This window comes from Hyperolius riggenbachi, chromosome 1 (genome assembly GCF_040937935.1).
Source record: "Hyperolius riggenbachi isolate aHypRig1 chromosome 1, aHypRig1.pri, whole genome shotgun sequence".
Classification (NCBI taxonomy): Eukaryota; Metazoa; Chordata; class Amphibia; order Anura; family Hyperoliidae; genus Hyperolius; species Hyperolius riggenbachi.
The window spans coordinates 239969025-239992329 of NC_090646.1; the positions used below are offsets into that span (position 1 = coordinate 239969025).

General features: G+C 46.1%; 1 protein-coding gene across 1 annotated transcript in view; it reads left to right on the plus strand.

Annotated features, from left to right (window-relative positions):
* The first annotated feature begins 20785 nt into the window (after nt 1-20785).
* Nucleotides 20786-23305, plus strand: part of LOC137504065 (alcohol dehydrogenase 1-like) — a 90841-nt gene continuing 88321 nt past the window's right edge. The window contains exon 1 of the mRNA XM_068232008.1: nt 20786-20896. Coding sequence (XP_068088109.1) covers nt 20879-20896 — 18 coding nt within the window. The 5' untranslated portion in view covers nt 20786-20878. The remainder of the gene's footprint in view (nt 20897-23305) is intronic.

The window sequence follows — 23305 nt, forward strand, 5'->3', positions numbered from 1 at the left end:
TTTTATTTGCCCAGTCGTCCCGATTATTAAACAGTTTAAATTATGTCCCTATCACAATGTATGGCGACAGTATATTATTTTGAAATATAAGTGTTATTTTTCTGTTCTGTTTTTTTTTTTATTCTGGCCATAATTACAAGCCCCTATGTAATAAATTAAAATTAATTTCCCCCCATAAAATATAAATTAACAAAGCTTAGTCCCTAAGGCAACTATTTATTTATGTTTTTTTTTTTTGGGGGGGGGGGGAGTGTTGGAAGTGTAATTTTATTAAAGGGAAGGTTCAGGGAGGGTGGGTAAAAAATAAAAATCAAATTCCACTTACCCGGGGCTTCCTCCAGCCCGTGGCAGGCAGGAGGTGCCCTCGCCGCCGCTCCGCAGGCTCCCGGTGGTCTCCGGTGGCCGACCCGACCTGGCCAGGCCGGCTGCCAGGTCGGGCTCTTCTGCGCTCCAAGGCCCGGAACTTCTGCGTCCCACGCCGGCGCTCTGACGTCATCGGACGTCCTCCGGGCTCTACTGCGCAGAAGTACTGCGCATGCGCAGTAGAGCCCGGAGGACGTCCGATGACGTCAGCGCGCCGGCGTGGGACGCAGAAGTTCCGGGCCTTGGAGCGCAGAAGAGCCCGACCTGACAGCCGGCCTGGCCAGGTCGGGTCGGCCACCGGGAGCCTGCGGAGCGGCGGCGAAGGCACCTCCTGCCTGCCACGGGCTGGAGGAAGCCCCGGGTAAGTGGAATTTGATTTTTATTTTTTACCCACCCTCCCTGAACCTTTCCTTTAAGATCTGTATGTACTTGAAAATGAATGTATTTTGTAGGTGTAATATACTTTTTGGCCACAAGATGGCGCTAGTGAACACTCATAGGAAATGTTCACTTTTTTTTTTTTTTCTTCACTTTATTTAATTGTTACATTTCCTGTTATTGTGAATGGACGTAGCCGCTGTTCGCGGTCACGTCCATTCACTCCAGGCACTGCGATTGGGTAGAGGACCGTTCGGTCCTCTTCCCCAATCACCCAGCACGGAAGCCCGACGGTAATGGCGGCGGTAGCGGCGCACACACGGCGGTAGCAGCGGCGGGAACGCGGGACGTATTAAAACGTCATGTTGCTGTTAATAGCGGTAAGCATGACGTTTTAATACGTTAGAATGTCAGTAAATGGTTAACAAACTATGCACATGGCGATGGGGGCAGAGCTTACACCACAGCACTGGCTTGCTTTGGCTGCAGCTTAAATGCCCATCTGGGGCCTGCGCGGTGGTAGTGGGGGGCTGGGGTGAGCTGGTGGTATTGGATAACACTTATACCCACTTTTAAACGCTCAGCACATGGTGATGGCAGTGGGAGACGGGGTTTACGTGGTCGCTCTGGACCTGTTAGAAGTGGACCTGAACTCTTGCACAGGACAAAAGGAAAACAGAGAAAGGCACCCTGAAAGTATTTAGAGATTTTAGCCTGTCTAATTCCCCCTCATCTGTGACTAATCACAAGTTTGATTTGATTTCTCCCCATCACCTGTCTGCCACAGCAGATAACATAATGTGCTTACAAATGAAGCTAACAATATGTCTGCTTCTCTGAAAGGTGGAAGCCGATAAACTGCAGATGTATTGCAAGATTTTTATTATGCTGTAGCTTATCTTTTAAAGCAAAGAGGAAATTAGCTACATTAGGTACCTGTTGTATATCCCAATGGGCCACTCTGGGGCACACAGAGCATTATGTGACAGCAACACTGTACACATGGCAGGGGGAGGGGGACACAGCTGTGAGAGAGCAGAGGACACTTCAAGGGTCACTTCTCCACTATTCTCTATCCTTAGAACTTTATGGTATGTTCTACTACTAGGTAATCCTACTGACAGATGCAGCATGTTTCTGGACAGTACCTGTCTTTATACCAACCTGCTGTCACCTACACATACTGCTCCACTGACCATTTTCATTGCATATGCCCCTTATGTGATTTGCAATGTGGAAATAGTTTATACATTTTAATGGTTGGAACAGGAAGGAGGTAACAGGTTAGTAGATATGTGCTTTGTGATACATTTACGTACCAGTATGTAGGACAGGGGTTACAGAATTAAACCCAGCCCAGCAATTCACACCCCTTACATCTGTGGAAAACAATGACCCTGAAGAAAGCTACATTTGTGCAAATGTGTATTAGAAGATGTAACAACTTGCTTCAAATGCAATAGGGTAGTAGAGTTTCACATTTTGCCATCTTATTAGAAAAATGCCTATAAAATAGGGGAGGTCTATTTTCTGCCAGGCTGTCATGAAGCTGTGGCAGCCCGCATGTACCCTGAGCAGTGGTTTCCTAAGACGGTAGCAAAGCTCAATGAGGAGACAGGAAAGGGTTGAGTTTTTTTTCTTTGGGGGGGGGGGGGGGGGGGGGGTTGTATTTTTAAAATGCCTTATACTCAGGGATGGCTTCCTCCTTTCCTCTAGAATAATGAACTAACATTTATTTTCCTATATTAAAAGGATAGATGATTAAAAAAAAAATAACGCCCATCACGGTACTTTATTCCCTTTTTTTTTGCCAGAGTTGTCCATATCTTGGACATTATTTAAGTTTTTAGAGACGGCAGCAGATGGAGGCACTGCATGCAGCTCAGATAGGATTTTAGGTCAAGCAGCCATCATTTTATACACATGCACATTTAGGACCCGTTCACACTGAAGCGTTTTACTATCGATTTCAGTGCGAACGACAGTCGCTAGCATTTTTGCAAAGTGCTACCGTAATGTAGTGTGTGTCAGTGCTTACACAGGCTAGCTAACTATAACACAATATATCAATATTGTAGTGAAGGTGTTTCCACTCAAAAAATGCTTGGTTTAACAGTGTGATAAGTCACTTGCTTAGCCAAACAGCACTGGAGATGTCTCTCAGTGAGAAGTCTCAAGCAAGGACGATTTTCTCATCATGGCGCCCCTCCTTATATACAGGGGGGCTGGCCAGGGTTTCCCCCCTGTGATTGGTTGCTTGGGCTTAGGCTGGGAGCCCTCTGATTGGCTCAATGACGTCATGGACGTCATCTCCATGGTTACAGTATCCGGATTTGGATATCCGACGGATATCTGACCAGATACCCGGATTGCGGATAAATATTTAGGGGTTACATACAGGAATACATGCAAATCAGATCACGCAGCACATTATGAGTACAAGGTAATGCTTAGTCAGTCACTGGATGGGAACATGGAGATTAGGCAAGTTGAGTTCACTCAAATGCATAGCATGGGTGCACAGTAATGGAGATGCATGATCAGGTAGGACACAAAAGGAGGACCCTGCCCGAAAGCTTACACTCTAATTTAATGACAGTGTAACTCCACTCCCTTTCATATCTCTGTTCCCAAGTGCAGGGGATGAGTGCCTGTTACAGCCACACCTCCTTGGATAGCACAAAAAAATTTAAAGGAAATGGGGTACATGGTATATGTACCATGCCCCATACCAGTAAGGACTAATGGAAGCCAGGCTGCTGCTATTATATGCTGGCCTCTACAAGAGAGCAGGACATTGGCCAGAAGCCACATGTGACATCACTCCTAGATCTTCAGGGAGTTTTCATGTGTATTGAATGGGTAGGTGAGGGGCTCTTCTTAGCTTATTATTATATGGCGTGGAAAAGTAAACATTGGTGGGCATGTGTTTTGGAATATTTGAGAAAAAACTGGAAAAAAAATTATCCAAAAGACCAGAAAATGGGGCACAGGCACTATTCACTGCCAGCAATCATTTATTGAAGTGACATGCAGATGAATAACAATCCGGAGAACTTGCAATTACTGTAAATTGCATGCATGCTCCAAGTCAAGTGGTAAATGTGGGAGATGAGGTGGGTGCGGGGGCACTAATCAGACAAAGAAACGGCCATTGCCCGTCTCCAAAATATTCTTAGTCACGTTGGCGTTATCTGGCTTGTTATTGGTCTGCACATCACTTCAATAAATGATTGCTGGCAGTGAATACAGGGCCAATGCTCACATGTAGAAAGGTCAAACATGTGCTTCAGGTGCAAAGATGGCAAGGGTGGTATGTTTGTACTGTGTGTTTACATACACACACACACAGCATGCTGCAGTCAGGGTAAAGAACAGGGCCACCTTTAGGCATAGGTAGTACAAGCCATTGCCTGGAGTGCCATTGGTCCTGGTGGCGCCATGTTGCTGGATTAAGCCGTGCTCCCCAAATTAAACCCTGCCCCTGGACTAAGCTCTGCCCCCGTAGGTGTTCTATTACTTGCTTCTGCTGCATCTTCTTAGCGTCTTAGTCTGTGGGTTCTGGTAGGCAGTGCAGGGCTACAGGAAAATTTATGTCTGAACCCAGTGCAGGGCTTAGTGCACAATTTTCCAGTAGCCCTGCTCTGCCTCTCAGTGCGGGAGTTTCGCAGCCAGTGCTGCAGCACGAAGAACATCGTGGGAGCTGCTGCGCGCTGGAGGGAGGCCAGGAGAGAAGTCTTCTGCAGGTGAGTAAATTTTTTTTTTGTTTTTTTTTCTTATAGATGCATGTAGGTTTCAGGGCTATTGGGGGGGGGGGGAGAAATGGGAAGGAGGATAGGAGCCCTGCCTATGTGTATTTTCTGGTGAAACGCTGCCCAATTACTTGTATTTTCTGGTGAAACGCTGCCCAATTACATGTATTTTCTGGTGAAACGCTGCTGCATTACGATTATTTTCTGGTGAAAGATTGCCGCATTATGATTATTTTCTAGTTAAACACTGCTGCATTATGATTATTTTCATGGGGCGGGGGGGGGGCGCCATGGGCCCGGGACGTGCCACAGGTTTTCTCGCCTGGAATGACAGAATGGCTAGAGGCGCCCCTGGTAGAGAAGCAAAGGAGGGCGAGCAAGGTGCAGAGGTTATCACTGGGTCAGGGCAGCTTGCTATTGTGCTGTTTGAGGAGTCTGATGGTAAGTGAGGAGGGGGGAGGCAGGAGAGCAGCAGTGTCTCATTTGACTTGCACAGCAGAAGGGAGGAGGTAGCACTGCTGGCCTGATAGAGTTGGAATAAGGGATGGCCAACTGACTGAGAATGAACAGTTTGTTTGTCTCAGACTCCAGCCAGCCAGTGTGTTATTGTGTTGAGCTGCAGGATGTCATGTCTCAGGTTGTTGCATATGCTCTCTTGCTGACTGAGAACAATAATTAAAGCAGAAATATAACTCTTGTGATTATAATGAAACCATATTCTTATGTTTGATTTAGGCATCAGGTGGTGATTACACAGGCATCATATGATACAGCAGTCTACAGATCTTTCTAAAGGCATTGCTGCTTTATGGATGTTCCCTGCTGAGCTGTGCCCTAATCACTGTGGCTGAGTTTTTTTATCTGCAGGTCGGTTACTGGAATGCTTATTATTACTCTTATGTTACCTTTCAGTAGCTCACACTATACTGTATATGGGAATTGTGTTGTATCCGTGAATTCCACATTAACCCTTGGGTTATCCATCACATTGACAGGAGGTCCAACAGTCCCGATTTTTGTAGAATTATACAGTTTTGGTCGGTCTGGTCCAACATCCCTCATTGCCCTCTCTTTATCCCGACTTTATCTTTTCATCTCCCCCCTGCTCGGCAGAGTATGGCGCAACGGAAGTTTTACATCTCTCACCCCGCAATTCATTGCAGGGAATTCTTCAGTCACTGCTTCCCCTAGTGGCTGGCATCATCTCCTCCACGTGGTGATGTGAGTAGATGGAGATTAACGGCAGAGGTAAGAGATACAAGTCTTCTTCTCCTGCAGGATAGTCTGCCATTATACGTAGTGTGGTTGCTCACCTACTCCTCCTCTCCATAGAGCAGTACATGGGGGATGTATTTACTGGTGGAACAATCCATGCAGTCAATGGGGGACCCCAAGTACTCACATTTCCTCCAATAAAGGTACTCCTTCCAGATGTAATTCCCTCTCATCTGTGACTAATCCATAGCTCCCCACTGTCCTTTCCCCCTTTTGGAGGGACCAGTCCCTCTTTGGGGACCCAATCCCTCTGTCCCTCTTTCATCCTCATTTGTCCCTCTTTCAGGACTGGTGTACAGATCTATGTAAATATATGTATTTGTCTACTGAAAAATGTTCTTAATTGACTTCAAACTTTATTCCTATCCTTTAACCACTTCAGGACCATATGCTTATACCCAGAGCAGGAACAAGGTCCTCCAGCACCCAAGGCTGAGACACCAAAGTGCGCCCCTCCCTCCCTCCCACCCCAGCTGTCACACACTGATTGCTATTAGGCTAAGAGGGTCACAGGGCCCACAACCTCCCCAACACCTTAATATCTAGTTATCTGGCTTGCAGTCACTGCTATGTATCCCCTTTTCGTATTTCTTTCTGCTTCATACACAATTAGGAATGACAGCTGAATGAATTGTGTGCCCCCTCCTACACTGCGCCCTGAGGCTGGAGCCTCTCCAGCCTATGCCTCGGCCCGGCCCTGCTTACACCCCCCTAGTGACCATGCTATTTTTTACAATTTAGTGGTCTGCAGCTTTAATAGCTTGCTGCAGAGCCATATCACTTAGCATGCAAGTGAACCTCCCTCCCCTTTTCTGCCCACCAACAGAGCTTTCTGTTGGTGGGCTCTAATTGCTGGTGTCATGTTTGTTTATTTTTTTTATTTGTTTTTTTTTTAAATAAATGTCTCTATTTTTGTATTTTTTTACTACCCTCCCCCCGCCAGCCAATCACTGCATCAGCCTATGAGAGGGGATCACGATCAGAGCCTCTCATGGGGACAGATTGCAGTGCTGTACAATGTTGCCATCTAACAGTCTGCTGGCTGCTGGTAGACTGATGACGGAGTGGAACTCTGTCACTCAAGCGGGGATGTGCGCACAATTCCCTGTAAACTCCCACCCTAGGACTTGACTCCTTTCGGCGTTAGGCGGTTCTGGGGCTGCCACCTTCCTGACACCTATCAGCGTTAGGTGGTTGGGAAGGGTTAAATTGATATATTTCTTACTTACAAATGTTATTATGCAGAAAAATCAACCAGGATTGAAAGGACCAGTGTGGTTTGAACTATAAAACAACATTTTCCTCTAAAATCTTTGATTTGCATGAGTAGGGGTGTGCTGAGGGTGTTAGAGGTATGGTATGGGTGTTGATTGATAGATATGGGGGGAGGGGGTCATCTCATTAGCAGATTAGTAGTCCTATTTTTATGGGAGCACTGTTAGGCTGATAACAGGATACTTATTCATGATAAATATATTTGTGTCAGGATATTCAATAAAGTTAGTGCAAACTATGATGCAAATTACTCACAACATTAGGAAGGTCCTGATGAAGCTTAACTTGCATTTGGGACTTGGCTATTAAAGGGGCAGTATGGTGAAAAATTCTAAAATTTAAAATATGTGCAAACATAGACAAATAAGAAGTACATTTTTTCCAGAATAAAATGAGCCATAAATTACCCTTTTCCCATGATGCTGTCACTTACAGTAGGTAATAGAAATCTGAAAGAAGCAACAGGTTTTGGACTAGTCCATCTCCTCATAGGGGATTTTCAACGAGGCTTTTATTCTGTATAAAGATATTCTCTAAAAAGGTTTTAAACAATGATGCTGGCCAGCTTCCCTGCTCACTACACAGTTTTTTGGCAGTTGGAAAGAGCAACTGCCATTTACTACGCGCTTTTGAAAATAAATAAATCCCTGAGAATCCCCCATGAAAAGAACTAGTCCAAAACCTGTAGTTTCTGTCAGATTTCTACTACCTACTGTAAGTGACAACAGCATAGGAGAAAAGAAATGTATTTCTCATTTTACGTTGGAAAAACGTACTTCTTATTTGGATATGTTTGCACATATTTTACATTTTATAACTTTTCGCCATAGTGCCCCTTTAAGGCTGCTGAATGTTTGCAAAAAAAAAGAGGTATGGCAGGAGTGTGGCCAGTGGTCCTGTCCTAGGAAAAGAGGTGATTGGACCCCATGACGGGTAGCCAGGTGTATAGATGTCCCCAGAATAGGTAGCCAGATCTTTTGGTGTCCCCAGAATAGGTAGCCAGGTGTACAGATGTCCCCAGAATAGGTAGCCAGATCAGAGGTGGCCTTAGAGTACGCGGGGCCTGGGGCGAGTGTCATATGCAGGGCCTAGAGACGTGCTGTGGGACACACACACACACACACACACACACACACACACACACACACACACACACACACACACACACACACACACACACACACACTGTATAGGTTAGATAGGTAGGTGCCCCGCAGTATAGATTAGATAGGTAGGTAGGTTCCCCGCAGTATAGATTAGATAGGTAGGTAGGTAGGTAGGTGCCCTGCAGTTTAGATTAGATAGGTGCCTGCAGTATAGGTTAGATAGGTAGGTGCCCTGCAGTTCAGATTAGATAGGTAGGTAGGTGCCCTGCACTATAGATTAGATAGGTGCCTGCAGTATAGATTAGATAGGTGCCTGCAGTATAGATTAGATAGGTAGGTGCCCTGCAGTATAGGTTAGATAGGTAGGTAGGTGCCCTGCAGTATAGGTTAGACAGGTAGGTAGGTGCCCTGCAGTACAGATTAGATAGGTAAGTAGGTATCCTGCAGTATAGATTAGATAGGTGCTTGCAGTATAGATTAGTTAGGTAGGTACCCCGCAGTACAGGGAGTGCAGAATTATTAGGCTAATGAGTATTTTGACCACATCATCCTCTTTATGCATGTTGTCTTACTCCAAGCTGTATAGGCTCGAAAGCCTACCACCAATTAAGCATATTAGGTGATGTGCATCTCTGTAATGAGAAGGGGTGTGGTCTAATGACATCAACACCCTATATCAGGTGTGCATAATTATTAGGCAACTTCCTATCCTTTGGCAAAATGGGTCAAAAGAAGGACTTGACAGGCTCAGAAAAGTCAAAAATAGTGAGATATCTTGCAGAGGGATGCAGCACTCTTAAAATTGCAAAGCTTCTGAAGCGTGATCATCGAACAATCAATCGTTTCATTCAAAATAGTCAACAGGGTCGCAAGAAGCGTGTGGAAAACCAAGGCGCAAAATAACTGCCCTTGAACTGAGAAAAGTCAAGCGTGCAGCTGCCAAGATGCCACTTGCCACCAGTTTGGCCATATTTCAGAGCTGCACCATCACTGGAGTGCCCAAAAGCACAAGGTATGCAATACTCAGAGACATGGCCAAGGTAAGAAAGGCTGAAAGATGACCACCACTGAACAAGACACACAAGCTGAAACGTCAAGACTGGGCCAAGAAATATCTCAAGACTGATTTTTCTAAGGTTTTATGGACTGATGAAATGAGTGAGTCTTGATGGGCCAGATGGATGGGCCCATGGCTGGATTGGTAAAGGGCAGAGAGCTCCAGTCCGACTCAGACGCCAGCAGGGTGGAGGTGGAGTATTGGTTTGGGCTGGTATCATCAAAGATGAGTGTCACAGGAGCCCTAGTGGTCAGACCGCGAATTGCCTTCCAATCGGTTTCAGCACACCAATCGTGCAAGCTGTGGTCGCGATCAGTGGGCAGAAACCGACAGAATTTGGGCAGCAGCCCGACCAGAAGGGAGCCTGTGAGGTACGGAAATTACAACTTACACACTATTTCAGGGTATCTGCTACCACCTCTGTTTTCTGAGACAGAGGAACTCACTAACTGGCTATTTCTCAACCTGCAAATAAAACGGTTAAAACACGCTGTATTCTGTCTAGATATCAACAATAGTAGCGTCTCTTCAGAGACCTGAGTTCAGTTTCTGTGTATGCTGAATAATAGGGTGGCGGAACAGTAAATTACTTTGATTAAAGTATTTTATTCACTGGCAATATAAATAATTAATATATACAGAAAATTATTAAAATCAACAATTATTAAAACAGTAATAGCCAGTATGAAAAATAAAAGCAAGGGAAAAAAATACTTAGTTTCATGGAAAGATGTCCTTTTTGTGGGAAGAATCATAAAGTCCTTGGTAAAATCCTTTGTTTCAGATCAAAGTTCAGTAAGATGGCCGCCAACCATGTGTCCTCTGGCTGGCAGCAGATCGTTCTCATACAGATGGAATGTGGAGGACTGAGTTGCCCGGGCAGCTCATTTCTTTTAATTGAGCTGAGTTCAGAGGCGGACTTCCAGAGTCAGCCCCTGGGCCGGATTATGGTAATCACATCTGGGCAGGGGCTTTCACCAGCCCCATAACCCTGACATTCTCTCTAGGCTGACCTACGTGGCCAGCACACAAATAATTACATATTATCGATCCCCAGAACCTACCGATTAATATGATACCTTGGATGCGGGTGCTAGGGCTTATGGTTACCGAGGGGCCCATAACTCTTTAACCGAAGGAGGTATGATTATGATTTGTATACCGAGACGTTGGTCCAATTTCAACGGATCCGAATACACTCCTCCCACCTCTGGGTGATACTCGGTTTTCCTTTAATAAGCAGAAATCATAATTCACATGCTTCATCATTTTAACTCCTGGAGACAGTTTGTCTGGTGAGCAGGAGGAAGCCCCATTTTCTAGTCAATTCACATTGAGGTGTGAGCTGTGGGCTCATCCTGTCTCCCCCACAGGCAGGACACTGGCCTTGTGGTTCTTAATTAGCATCTGATTGAGATCAGCTTGGTCAAACTGAGTTTTACACCTCTGGCTAAATTAGCAAGTCACAGGGCAAGTTTCCATGAAAAGACTCTGCTAACGATCTCCTATGAAGACAGCAGAGACCCCCCAGGCTGGACTGCCTGGTATCCACAGACATGAGATTCTGATTTGGCAGCGCAACGACAATTGAGGCAGGAAACCGGTTGCGCTTTCGTTTCTCAAGGCTGTTCCGTGACAATGAGCTTGTGGGGCCTTTTCGGGTTAAGGATGGAGTCCAGCTCAACTCCCAGTCCTACTGCCAGTTTCTGGAAGACCCCTTCTTCAAGCAGTGGTGCAGGAAGAAGTCTGCATCCTTCAAGAAAAACATGATTTTCATGCAGGACAATGCTCCATCACACGCGTCCAAGTACTCCACAGCGTGGCTGGCAAGAAAGGGTATAAAAGAAGAAAAACTAAGGACATGGCCTCCTTGTTCACTTGATCTGAACCCTATTGAGAACCTGTGGTCCATCACAAAATGTGAGATTTACAAGGAGGGAAAACAGTACACCTCTCTGAACAGTGTCTGGGAGGCTGTGGTTGCTGCTGCACACAATGTTGATGGTGAACAGATCAAAACACTGACAGAATCCATGGATAGCAGGCTTTTGAGTGTCCTTGCAAAGAAAGGTGGCTATATTGGTCACTGATTTGTTTTTGTTTTTTAATGTCAGAAATGTTTATTTGTGAATGTTGAGATGTTGGTTTCACTGGTAAAAATAAATAATCAAAATGAGTATATATTTGTTTTTTTGTTAAGTTGCCTAATAATTATGCACAGTAATAATCACCTGCACACACAGATATCCCCCTAAAATAGCACAAACTAAAAACTACTTTCAAAAATATTCAGCTTTGATATTAATGAGTTTTTTGGGTTCATTGAGAACATGGTTGTTGTTCAATAATAAAATGATTCCTCAAAAATACAACTTGCCTAATAATTCTGCACTCCCTGTATATATTAGATAGGTGCCTGCAGTATAGATTAGATAGGTAGGTGCCAGAGCTGGGACAAGGTCCTTCAGCACCCAAGGCTGAGACACCAAAGTGCGCCCCTCCATCCCTCCGCCCCAGCCGTCACACACTGATTGCTACTAGACTAAGAGGCGCCACAGGGCCCCCAACCTCCCCAACACCTTAATCTCTAGTTATCTGACTTGCAGTCACTGCCATGTATCCCCTTTTCCTATTTATTCCTGCTTCAAACACAATTGGGAATGACAACTGAATGAATTGTGTGCCCCCTCCTACACTGCGCCCTGAGGCTGGAGCCTCTCCAGCCCCTGCCTCGGCCCGGCCCTGGTAGGTGCCCTGCAGTACAGATTAGATAGGTGCCAGCCTGCAGTATAGATTAGATAGGAAGGTGCCTGCAGTATAGATTAGATTGGTAGGTGCCCTGCAGTACAGATTAGATAGGTGCCAGCCTGCAGTATAAATTAGATAGGTGCCTGCAGTATAGATTAGATAGGAAGGTGGCTGCAGTATAGATTAGATAGGTAGGTGCCTGCAGTATAGATTAGATAGGTGCCTGCAGTATAAATTAGATAGATAGGTGCCAGCCTGCAGTATAGATTAGATAGGTGCCTGCAGTATAGATTAGATAGGAAGGTGCCTGCAGTATAGATTAGATAGGTAGGTGCCCCGCAGTACAGGTTAGATATGAAGGTGGCTGCAGCGGTGGGGAGAGCGGGCATAGTAGTTAAAACTCACGTGTCTTCATCCGATGCTCACAGCTACCATCTATTTCCTCTCCCAGCATCTGTGTATTGGTAACAGCTCCCCCGGTGGTGACATACGGTCACATCATCATAGGGGGCGCTGTTACCAATACACAGATGCTGGGAGAGGAAATAGATGGTAGCTCTGAGGATCGGAGGAAGACACGTGAGTTTTAACTACCATGTCCGCTCCCCCACCGCTGCAGAGGCCTGGGGTGATTGCCCCACTTGCCACCCCCAAAGGCAGACTCTGAGCCAGATCTATTGATGTCCCCAGAATAGGTAGCCAGGTGTATAGATGTCCCCAGAATAGATGACCAGATCTACTGGTGTCCCCAGAATCGGTAGCCAGGACTTTATGTGTTTCTCAGCAAGAGGGAAGGCAGAACAGTGAGGGGGGAGCAGCGGGCACAGCGGTGGGGAAGTGGGGCCGTCTCCCCCCTCACCACAGCTGGCAGCAGGTAGGGACTTACCTTTGTCTTCTTCCAGGCAGGAGAGGGAGTGCTGTGTGCTGCTGGTCTTGTCTGGTGTAGATCAGAGCAGTGGCATGTAGAGCTCTCTCCCATGCTTGGAAAAAGGAGGCAAGTCCCCACCCGCTGCCAGCCGCGCACAAAGTTTAATTCTGGAGAGGGGAACAACCAAGGGGTAGCCCCAAGGTGAGGAGGGGGAGATGGAGCCCGTGCCCGCTGCTCCGGTGCTCCCTCTTCACTGTGCTGCCTCCCCTCCACATGCTAGAAAAAAAGTAGGTGGACGTTGTTCACATGCATTCACGCAGGACTCTATCACTGGGTGTGGCATAAGCATCCCTCTTTTTCATCTCAAAACGTTGGGAGGCATATATTGATGTCTGTCACTGCCTCATGTTAAGGGTTTGATGTCTCATAATGAGTCCAAGATCCTATTACAGTATCAATCAGTGACATTCTCATTGTTTTGCCTAAGGAAGAGTGAGTCCTATATCTTATGTTACAGCATTTCATCATTGTTCCTCCATATAGAGCAGAGTTCCCCAACCCTGCCATCAAGGCCCACCAACCGTGCATGTTCTGCAGGAGACCACATACAATCACAGGTGGAGTAATTAGTGTCTCAGTCAGGGGCGTAACTTAGACCCACCAGCCCCCCTGCAGAAATTCTAAGCGGGGCCCCCCCCCTGGTGCCCGCTCGGCCGTTTTGGGGGCTGGAGGGGTCACAGCATGAGGGGACAGCTATGGCCACACTCGGCCGGGAGGGGGGGACGGTCCACCCCCTCCCTCACCTTGGACTCTGCGCTCCCCTCCATCTTCAATAACCATATGTGTGCAGCGGCAGCTACATACCTTCCGTGCACTCCAGCGTGGACGCTTCTCTCTCTAGTGTCTGATGCGACTTCCTGTTTATACAGGAAGTCGTGTCAGAGGCTAGAGAGAGAAGCGTCCACGCTGGAGCGCACGGAAGGTGTGTAGCTACCGCTGCCCGCCGCTGCACATATATAGTTATTGAAGCTGGAGGGGAGCAGAGAGGGGAGAGCCCGAGGTGAGGGGGGGGGGGTAGGACTGTCCCCCCCTCCCCGCCAAGTCTGGCCATAGCTTTCCCCTCATGCTGCGACCCCTCCAGCCCCCCTGAATGCCCCCCCCCCGCGCGGGCGCATGGGCTGCAGACCCTATTGTTACGCCCATGGTCTTAGTAGAGCTGATTAACTACCTCTGGATTTATCCAAAAACCGGCACTGTTGGTGGGCCTTGAAAACAGGGTTGGAGAACGCTGAATAGAAGTTGTACTCATGAAGTAAAATAATGTCCATGTGTGTATGTGATTTTGTTGTGGATAGCTGATTGCAGTAGGTTAACCCCTGATCCGTGTAATTTTTACATGCAATTGTGTGGTGCAATGATTTATTAGTTTTTGCATTTCTCAGTAGGTTTTTACTACTAATTTTGCACCAATCGTGGCCTAGAGAGGAAGTGTGCGCGTGCGTGTGCGCAGTGGCGTCACTAGGGGGGTGCTGTAGGTGTGGATCACACCAGATGTCACCAGCAGAGGGGGTGACACCAAGCTCCAGGGTAAGGGAGAGTGGAATAGGCTATGTAAATATAGACCAGACTAGTGCTTGATGTACTTGTCCCTCCTGCTTTTCTCCCTACTTACTGCTCTGTGTTGAGCTGATAACAGTGCTCAGAGGCCACCTGAGCCACGTGATGATCACCTTGACATCCCCCTATTCACCCCTTAGCAAAGATGTCCCATCCAACCACTCACCCTCAATATCAAGTGTGTCCAGCACGGTATGCCTCCCCCACCCCATGCCCTATATCAAAGTGTGAGCAGTATAACAATCCCCAACTCCTCTCTATTCCTATAGCAAATCGGTTCAGTAAAACCCCTTCCCAACTACATTCTCAACAAATGTCAGTAACAAGCAATGTTACTACATAACAAAATTTTGCTTTTGTTTAGTAACAGTGTAAACGTTTTTTGTATTTTTTATAAATAAGATTTGTCTCCAATCAGGCCACACCCCTCCTTCATTCTATCTCACAGTTTTTCTACTTGCTTTTGTTTAGCCTGCTGAGGTTGGAGGTTGATGGGGTAAAAGAATGGTGACACAATGAGTTTCTGCACCGGGTGACACCAACTCTAGTGACGCCTCTACTGTGCAGGCCCCCAAAGGAATGCCACTACACACTATTACTGACCCACTGCCAAACTGGTCATGCTGGAGGTTGTTGCAGTCAGCAGAACGTTCTTCATGGCATCTCCAGACTCTGTCACATCTGTCGTGCTCAGTGTGAACCTTCTTTCATCTGTGAAAAGCACAGGGCACCAGTGGCAAATTTGTCAAACTTGGTGTTCTCTGGCAAATGCCAAACATCCTGCACGGTTTTGGGCTGTAAGCACAATCCCAACCTGTGGACCTCAGGCTCTCATACCACCTTCATGGAGTCTGTTTCTCACCGTTTGAGCAGACACATGTACATTTGTGACCCACTGGAGGTCATTTTGCAGGGCTCTGGATTTGATCCTCCTGTTCTTCTTTTCACAAAGGCAAAAGTAGCGGTCCTGCTGCTGAGTTGTTAGCCTCCTCCACCTCTCCTGATGTACTGGCCTGTCTCCTGGTAATGCCTCCATGCTTCCGACACTATGCTGACAGACACCACAAACTTTCTTGCCACAGCTCGCATTGATGTGCCATCCTGGATGAGCTGCACTACATGAGCCCCTTGTGTGGCTTGTAAACTCCGTCTCATGCTACCACTGGAGTAAAAGCACCACCAGCGTCCAAAACATCAGCCAGAAAGCACAGGAACTGAGAAGTGGTCTGTGGTCACCACCTGAAGAACCACTTCTTTATTGGGGATAGCCATTTGCACAACAGCATGTGAAATTGATTGTCAATCAGTGTTGCTACCTAGGTGAACAGTTTGATTTCACAGAAGTGTGATTGATTTGGAGTTACATTGTGTTAAGTGTTCCCTTTATTTTTTTGAGCAGTGTATGCCTTCCCATCATTTATACCTCATATGATATATAATCTCTTTATAAACCCAATCACCTGCAAGAGATCACCATGGCCAGTCAGAGGGGAAGCTGTGGCACACGGCCAATCAGTCGGGGATGCTGGCATCAGACTGGGAAATCACAGCCGCCTGCTGCTCCTTTTGTTAACTGGTGCTCATGGTCTCGCCGGCGGGACCAAGGCAACGTCATTGAGCCAATTACAGCACTTGATCAGTAGTAGTGAGCTATCAGATGTCACTGCTACTGATCGAGTGCAGTGATTAGCCCAATGATTGGAAATGATCGGTCCCGCCCATTAATGCCCACATTCCCACTAACCAATTTGATTGGATTAATTGAATTAACCTGTATTATATCGATTCCGTCAATCCTATTATTATTAATGTATTATTATTATTATTATTAATTTATAAAGTGCCAACATATTCCGTGGTGCTGTACAAAGTAGGAAAACAAGGGGTACATAATGATATACATTAAATATGGACACTTGTACAAAATACAGAACTGGTCGTTACAATGACAGACGTAGCATGATGAATAAAATGAACAACAAAATCCAAGACACATGAGGGTTAGAAAGACCTGCCCTTGCAAGCTTACAATCTAAAGGAATGAGGAGGAAACGAGAGGTGCGGAGGAATGCAGTATACATCAAAGCACAGTGCCTGTTAAGGTTAGCTAGTAAGGAGTAAAACTTGAGTGGTTGGAGGGGATGGCCTAATTTAGAGCATTTGCTTGTTGGAAAAAGTGAGTATTGAGGGAGCGTTTATTGATTTCAAAAGTTGGAGAGTGACGGATGTGTTTGGAAGGGCATTCCAGAGGAGAGGTGAGGAGCTTGAGAAGTCTTGTATACGCGAATCCTATCATATTGGTTAGCGGTAATTCTGACATTAATGTGCATGACCGATTGTTTCCAACTGATTACCACTGTGATAGGAAGCGGTTAATCAACCACAGGATTGTATCGTTAAGGGGCACCTTAATTGCAGCATGTATGTAAACTTGGTTCGGCTTGAAATCTAGGCAATAAAATGAACACCCTTGATTAGCACACCTCCAGGCTGTGTACAATTTGCATGTAAGCTGGAAATATTAGCATCTCGCTGACTACCTAGGGCCTGAGGAGAGTCTGGGGCCTGCCCACACCACGAAGTGTGTCAGCCAGCCCTGCACTGCTAGAGGGCTTCTGTACCCCGGCTGCTTTTTGTAATACAGCCCTGTCTAACAAAAAGCAGCCCCAGTACAGAAGCCCTCCAGCAGTGCACAGCACTGTGCTGCTACTTCCCTTGATTGTGCAGCCTGGGTCTGCCTCTCCCAATTTAGTATCCACTTGTACTTCCCACTGCTGAGCCACAAACCTAAAGAAGAACTGTAACCAAGCATCAAACTTCATCCCAATCAGTAGCGGATACCCCCTTTCCATAAGAAATCTTTTCCTTTTCGCAAAGGGATCATCAGGGGGCTCTGTATTGCTGATAATGGGCCTGATTCACAAAGCGGTGCTAACAGTTAGCACCCTGGTGAAAAGCCCTTTATCACGCCTAAACTCTGTTTAGGCATGATAAGTTTAGGCATGATAAGTTTAGGTGTGATAAGTTTTTAGGCGTGATAAGTTTAAGCACCAACTGGGTTAGCACCGCAGTGCACAGCTGATCAAAAGTTTTGCGCTAGCAAAGTCTGGTGCACTTTGCATAGAGTTTAATGGCGCTGCTTTGCGTGCGGGACTTTGCATGCGATCTAAACTTATCTAAACTTAGCATGCCTAAACTTATCATGCCTAAACTGAGTTTAGGCATGATAAAAATGGTTATCACGCCTAAAGTCTCTAACTGGGTTAGCACCGCTTTGTGAATCGAGCCCATTGTGTTGAAACCCCTCCCACAGTGTGATGTCAGCACATGACATAACACTGTGGTAGCCTTGTTGCATTGTGGGTAATAACAGCTGTTTCCAACTGCCAAAAAAGCAGCATCTCCTTCCACAGACATCACCTGACAGCAGTAAAGATGGCACCATGTGATAAATGTCAGAATGTAAATCAGGGGAAGGAAAGATTTTACAACGGGCAAAGACTACGGTAACTAAAACAATTATAAATAACTATTGTGAAATTTAAGCACTTTTTTCAACACTTTATTTTCACTGCAGTTTCTCTTTAACAAAATAATTGACCGAAGAGGGCTGTTTTCAGATTGGAGAGCATAAGGGACTGGCAGTGAAAGAAATCGTGTTACCGGCAAGTATATGTGTGAAGTCCTGGATGCAATAAAGATAAACTCCCTCTGCCTACCTCTGTGATTACTTGGCTATTCTATGTCTTTTTCCACTCCACCTCTGTCCCTCATTGACCTTTGTTCTCCCTTCCCCTAGTACATTTGAGAAACAGGATAGCTAAAAAAGTGCAATCTTAGTGAGGCAAATATCTTGTTACCTCTCTTCCTGCTTTTCTACCCTCTCTCTTCACTGCCTCTGCCCTTTCATCTCCACTTTGCAACCCCCTCCCCAGACCTGACAGTAAATTTTAGTTGATCAGACACAGCAGGGGAGTGGCGATAGATTTGCACACCTTGGGGCCAGCAAACAGAGGGAACCGTGTGCCCAAATGTCTTATGGGCTGGACTGTTCTTGCTGTTTGTCGGCCCCAAGGTAATCAAATTGTTACTCAGATACAAGGATGCATTTATAGATTTTCTATATCCATGAAACAATGTGTATAGTGGCGGCCCCCAAGAAACATTGGGCATCAGCACGTCATTTTTTTCCAGAAGTGCATATATATTATGCGGATGAGGTACACTCCTCATGCCGCAAATTAATGTATATACAGAATCATCATCTCTGAATCTTCTAGTCAGAAACCAGTGTTTAATAATTGCTCCACAGTGGCAGTGTGTGTGGGGGGGGGCTGTAGGTTTGTCGAGTATGGAGCCCAGAAATTTCTGATGGTGGTTCTGGGCAGGCATGAGCACTGGGGTGGGCTCTGGTAGGTCTAGTGTGCTCTTTTTTTTTTCTGCGCCAACATATGGACCCTTTTCTTCTGAGATTGAATCCACCTCTCCTCACTGGGGTGCTATCACAATTTATGGAGAGTGGTAGTTTAGAGAAGTTATCCAAGCTCCAAAGTGTAAAACAAAGCCGGAAAGCTTGCCCTCTCCATGACTGCCAGAGTGTATGGAGAAGGGGCTCTCTGTTCACACAAACTGCTGGACTGGAGGAGGGAGAGTGCAGCCGCCGGTGAAAGGTGACTACACCACATGCTCAGGAGACCAGGCTGTGTCCTCTGTGTCATGAGGGATGGTCCATGCGTGCTGCTCTGTCTGGGAGCTGAAGCAGGGAGGAGCCTCCCGTTGTTGCTGTGAGGAGGGAGTGTAGGGATAGGGGGGATGTTAAAGAGACTCTGAAGCAAGAATAAATCTCGCTTCAGAGCTCATAGTTAGCAGGGGCATGTGTGCCCCTGCTAAACCGCCGCTGTCGCGTTGCTAAACGGGGGTCCCTTCACCCCCAAACCCACCCCCGCAAACGTTAGTCGTGGAATTGGTCGTTCCTGGAGGCAGGGCTAACGGCTGCAGCCCTGCCTCCAGTCGTGTCTATCAGCGGCGCATCGCCGCCTCTCCCCCGCCCCTCTCAGTGAAGGAAGACTGAGAGGGGCGGGGGAGAGGCGGAGATACGCGCTGACAGACGCGCGTGGGGCAGGGCTGCGGTGGTTAGCCCCGCCCCAACCAGGAAGTGCTCCCCCGCTGCACCGAGGGGATTTGGGGATGAAGGGCCCCCGTTAAGCCGCGGGATAGCGGCGTTTTAGCAGGGGCACGCATTCCCCTGCTATCTATGAGGTCTGAAGCGAGATTTATTCTCGCTTCAGACTCTCTTTAAAGCAGGTAGAGTCTCCTATTGCAGCGGGGTGTGTGGGTTCAAAGCAGGGAAAGGTCATCCGTTGCTGCTGTGGGGGAGGGAGCAGGGAGAGGCCATAATTGCTCCTGGTGGGGTTGCAGGGAGAGTCAACTTAGGCCTGGTGCACACCAGAGGAGTTTTTCTGAGCGTTTTGAGTTTTTAAATCTGCTGCTAATGTTATCCTATGTGTCTGTGCACACTGGAGCAATGAGGTTTTGTAAAAAAAAAAACATAGCATTACATTGGGAAGAGCTTTTGAAACCTCTAAAAGCTCTTCCCAATGTAATGCTATGGTTTTTTTTTACAAAACCTCATTGCTCCAGTGTGCACAGACACATAGGATAACATTAGCAGCAGATTTAAAAACTCAAAACGCTCAGAAAAACTCCTCTGGTGTGCACCAGGCCTTAGGCCCAGTGCACACCAAAACCGCTAGCAGATCCGCAATACGCTAGCGGTTTTGGGAGCTGATTTCAGAGCGATTCTAGGTATGTTTAGAGAGGTTTTCTAAACATACCTAGCGGTTTTGCGTGCGTTTTTGTGTAGCAGATTACACATATTGTTACAGTAAAAGCTGTTACAGAACAGCTACTGTAACAAAAATGCCTGGCAAACCGCTCTGAACTAGCGTTTTTCAGAGCGGTTTGCGGTTTTCCTATACTTTACATTGAGGACGAAACGCTTCCGAAAACCGCAAATGCGCAGCAGGAGGCGCGTTTGCGGCTTGGCAAAAAACGCAAACCGCCGGTGTGCACCATCCCATTGCAATACATTAGACAAGCGTTTTTAGAGGCGGATGCGGCCGGCGGATCGCTCCAAAAACCGCTCGGTGTGCACTGGGCCTTATTGCTGTTGGGAGGCCCTTTTTTAAAAATTTAGACAAGGATCCTCTGCACGGCCCTGGCATTGTGTATATACAGTATATAATGAAAAGCAGAAATTCTGTTTTACTGATCATTTTTTAATGTTTTTCTGTTGCATTTAATAAGGACTTGATGAAAGGGTTTACAGTTTATCAATTATTTACAGATACTGGGAGGGACTATTCTATCTCCTGCTGTCTTGTTCTGTCTTGTACACTGGCATCAAAAGGCATAACTTGTGGAAAACGTTTCTATCAAAATGGACACAGCTGGAAAAGTAAGATTTAAATTGCTTGTTTTAAAACAATTGTGCATATTTAAACTGTGATTGAAACAATGGCTTTGCTGTAGGGATAGAAGAGAGAAAGTATTATAACGTAATTATTTACAACACAATCATTTGCAAAAGTCTGTAAGCTAAAAGCAGACTCCTAGTGAAGGAATGTGAAAGCTGTTACTGATCTTACAGAAAATAATAGTTGACTGGCTATACACTTCTTTTTTTTTAATACTCCTGACTGAGAATATGTAGATCATGTGTTCTGATCCTGTTGATAGATTAAACATGCTTGTGAAGCTTGGATACAGAAAGCCTGATTTAATATGCCTCAGGCTGAGAGAACACTAGGCAGTGCTGAAATAACTTTTTTTTAGCATTGTGCGCGGCTGCTTTTTTCCTTGCGTTTTTGTTTGCGTTTGCATGTTTTCAATAGTCTGCCTTTTTCAATGGAGTAAAATGCAGTATCATATTTATTTATCATATTTATTTAACCACTCTGTGACCGCCTAATGCAGGATGGCGGCTGCAGAGCAGCTCTCTCGTTCCTCAGTCATGCCATACTGCGTCATCTCGCGAGGAGCATGAGCACGAGTTCCCATCTGTAAACACCAGTGATCAGCCTGCTATCCCGCGATTTGAGCTAGCATGCTGTTTTTTTTAATCAAGTGGGTAAAATAATTTATATAGCGCTGCGATCTTGCGCAGCGCTGTACAGATGACAGCCTTGTCACTTAACTGTCCCACGGAATGGCTTACAATTTAATCCCTGCCATAGACATATGCATATGTATGTTTAGTCACAGTGTATTTAACGTAGTCTAGGGCAAACTTAAAGGAATTATCAGGCAAAAAAAGTTGCACCGCTAACGCTAAAATTTGTTAGCGTTGCACCGCTAACGCGAAAAAATGTAGGCGTTAATGTTCCTGCATCAGTGGGAATGCTAAAAAATGTACACAATGCAGCCTGCTGACCCCGAGGTCGGCAAAAACGAAACTATCTGGTGGTAGGGGAATGGAGCAGCAGTGAGCGACTACGAGGGCACAGGATGGCTGCATGGGGCTGGTAGAAGCCCCAGGTAAGTAAAACTCATTTTTTTTTTTTTTTTGCCTGACAATTCCTTTAAGGGGGAAGGAGGGATTACAATAAAAGTTTTTTTTCTCATATTGAGAAAAACAAAACCAAAAAGTACCACCAGCAGCCAATCAAATAGCACCAAAAGAAAGCTCTATTTGTGAGAAGACAAGAAGGTAAAATTTGTGTGGGTGCTAAGTTGTATGACCGAGCAATAAACCGTTAAATGGATCCTGAGCACTCACTAAAAATGAAATGGTGACTTACCTGGGGCTTCCTCCAGCCCACCATAGGCCGCAAGGTTTCCTGGTGTCCTCTTGGCTCCTCTCCCGGTCCCAGCTGGCGGCTCCATTATGGGACGACTTCTGTATGAAGTCTTCAGGGCTGCTTCCCGCTTCCTCAATTCACAACATCACACCGGCCTGCTACATGTCATCACGCCGGCCAGCGTGGGAGTCCTGCGCTTGCGCGGTGCAATATTAGAGAACCGCGCATGCACAGTGTTCTCACGCCGGCCGGCGTGGGAGTCCTGCGCATTCACAGGGAGAAAGCCCCATGAGAGGGGCTGGAGGAAGCCCCAGGTAAGTCCTGATTTTGTTTATTTTCACTGCTCAGGGTCCCTTTAAAGTTGTGAAGTGCTAAATTGTAAAAATTGACGCATGAAAAAAAATGTGGAAACAAATTTCTCTGTGTCTCCATTGAAATAAATAATGTGTGTTTTACATCCGTTTTTGAGAAGTATGCAGCAAGTTGTGCATTTTGAAAGCACTTATTTGCATTTTTTTTTCATGCGACCCATAGACTTATGGGCAAAAATGCTCTTGTTTTCCGCAACGCTAGCGTTTCTGCCTAGTGTGGTCTTAGCCAAAGAAATCTCCAGTGTGGTCCTTTATTTTACTTCAGCAAGTGACTACAGAATAAATGACAATAATTATACAAGGCTAAGTTCTAACGATGAGCACAAATTTTGCATAATTATTATTTTGCATCATATTCTGTAATTACGATGCAAACTTGTGATGCAAAATTCTGGGAAAATAAAATCCTAATTCATTTTGTATGTAACCATAATTACGTGTAAGTTTATGCCAACTTCAGTGGTTAATAGCAAAGCCTCCATACATGCTAACGTTATCAAAATTGCTACGCATATTAACCCCTTCAGCCAGCAGGTGTTTCCACCTTCAGGGCGGAAGCAATTTTCCCCTGTTAGTGCTCTTAGTGTTGGGCGAACACCTAGATGTTCGGGTTCGCGAACGTTCGCCGAACATCGCCGCGATGTTCGGGTGTTCGCGCCGAACTCCGAACATAATGGAAGTCAATGGGGACCCGAA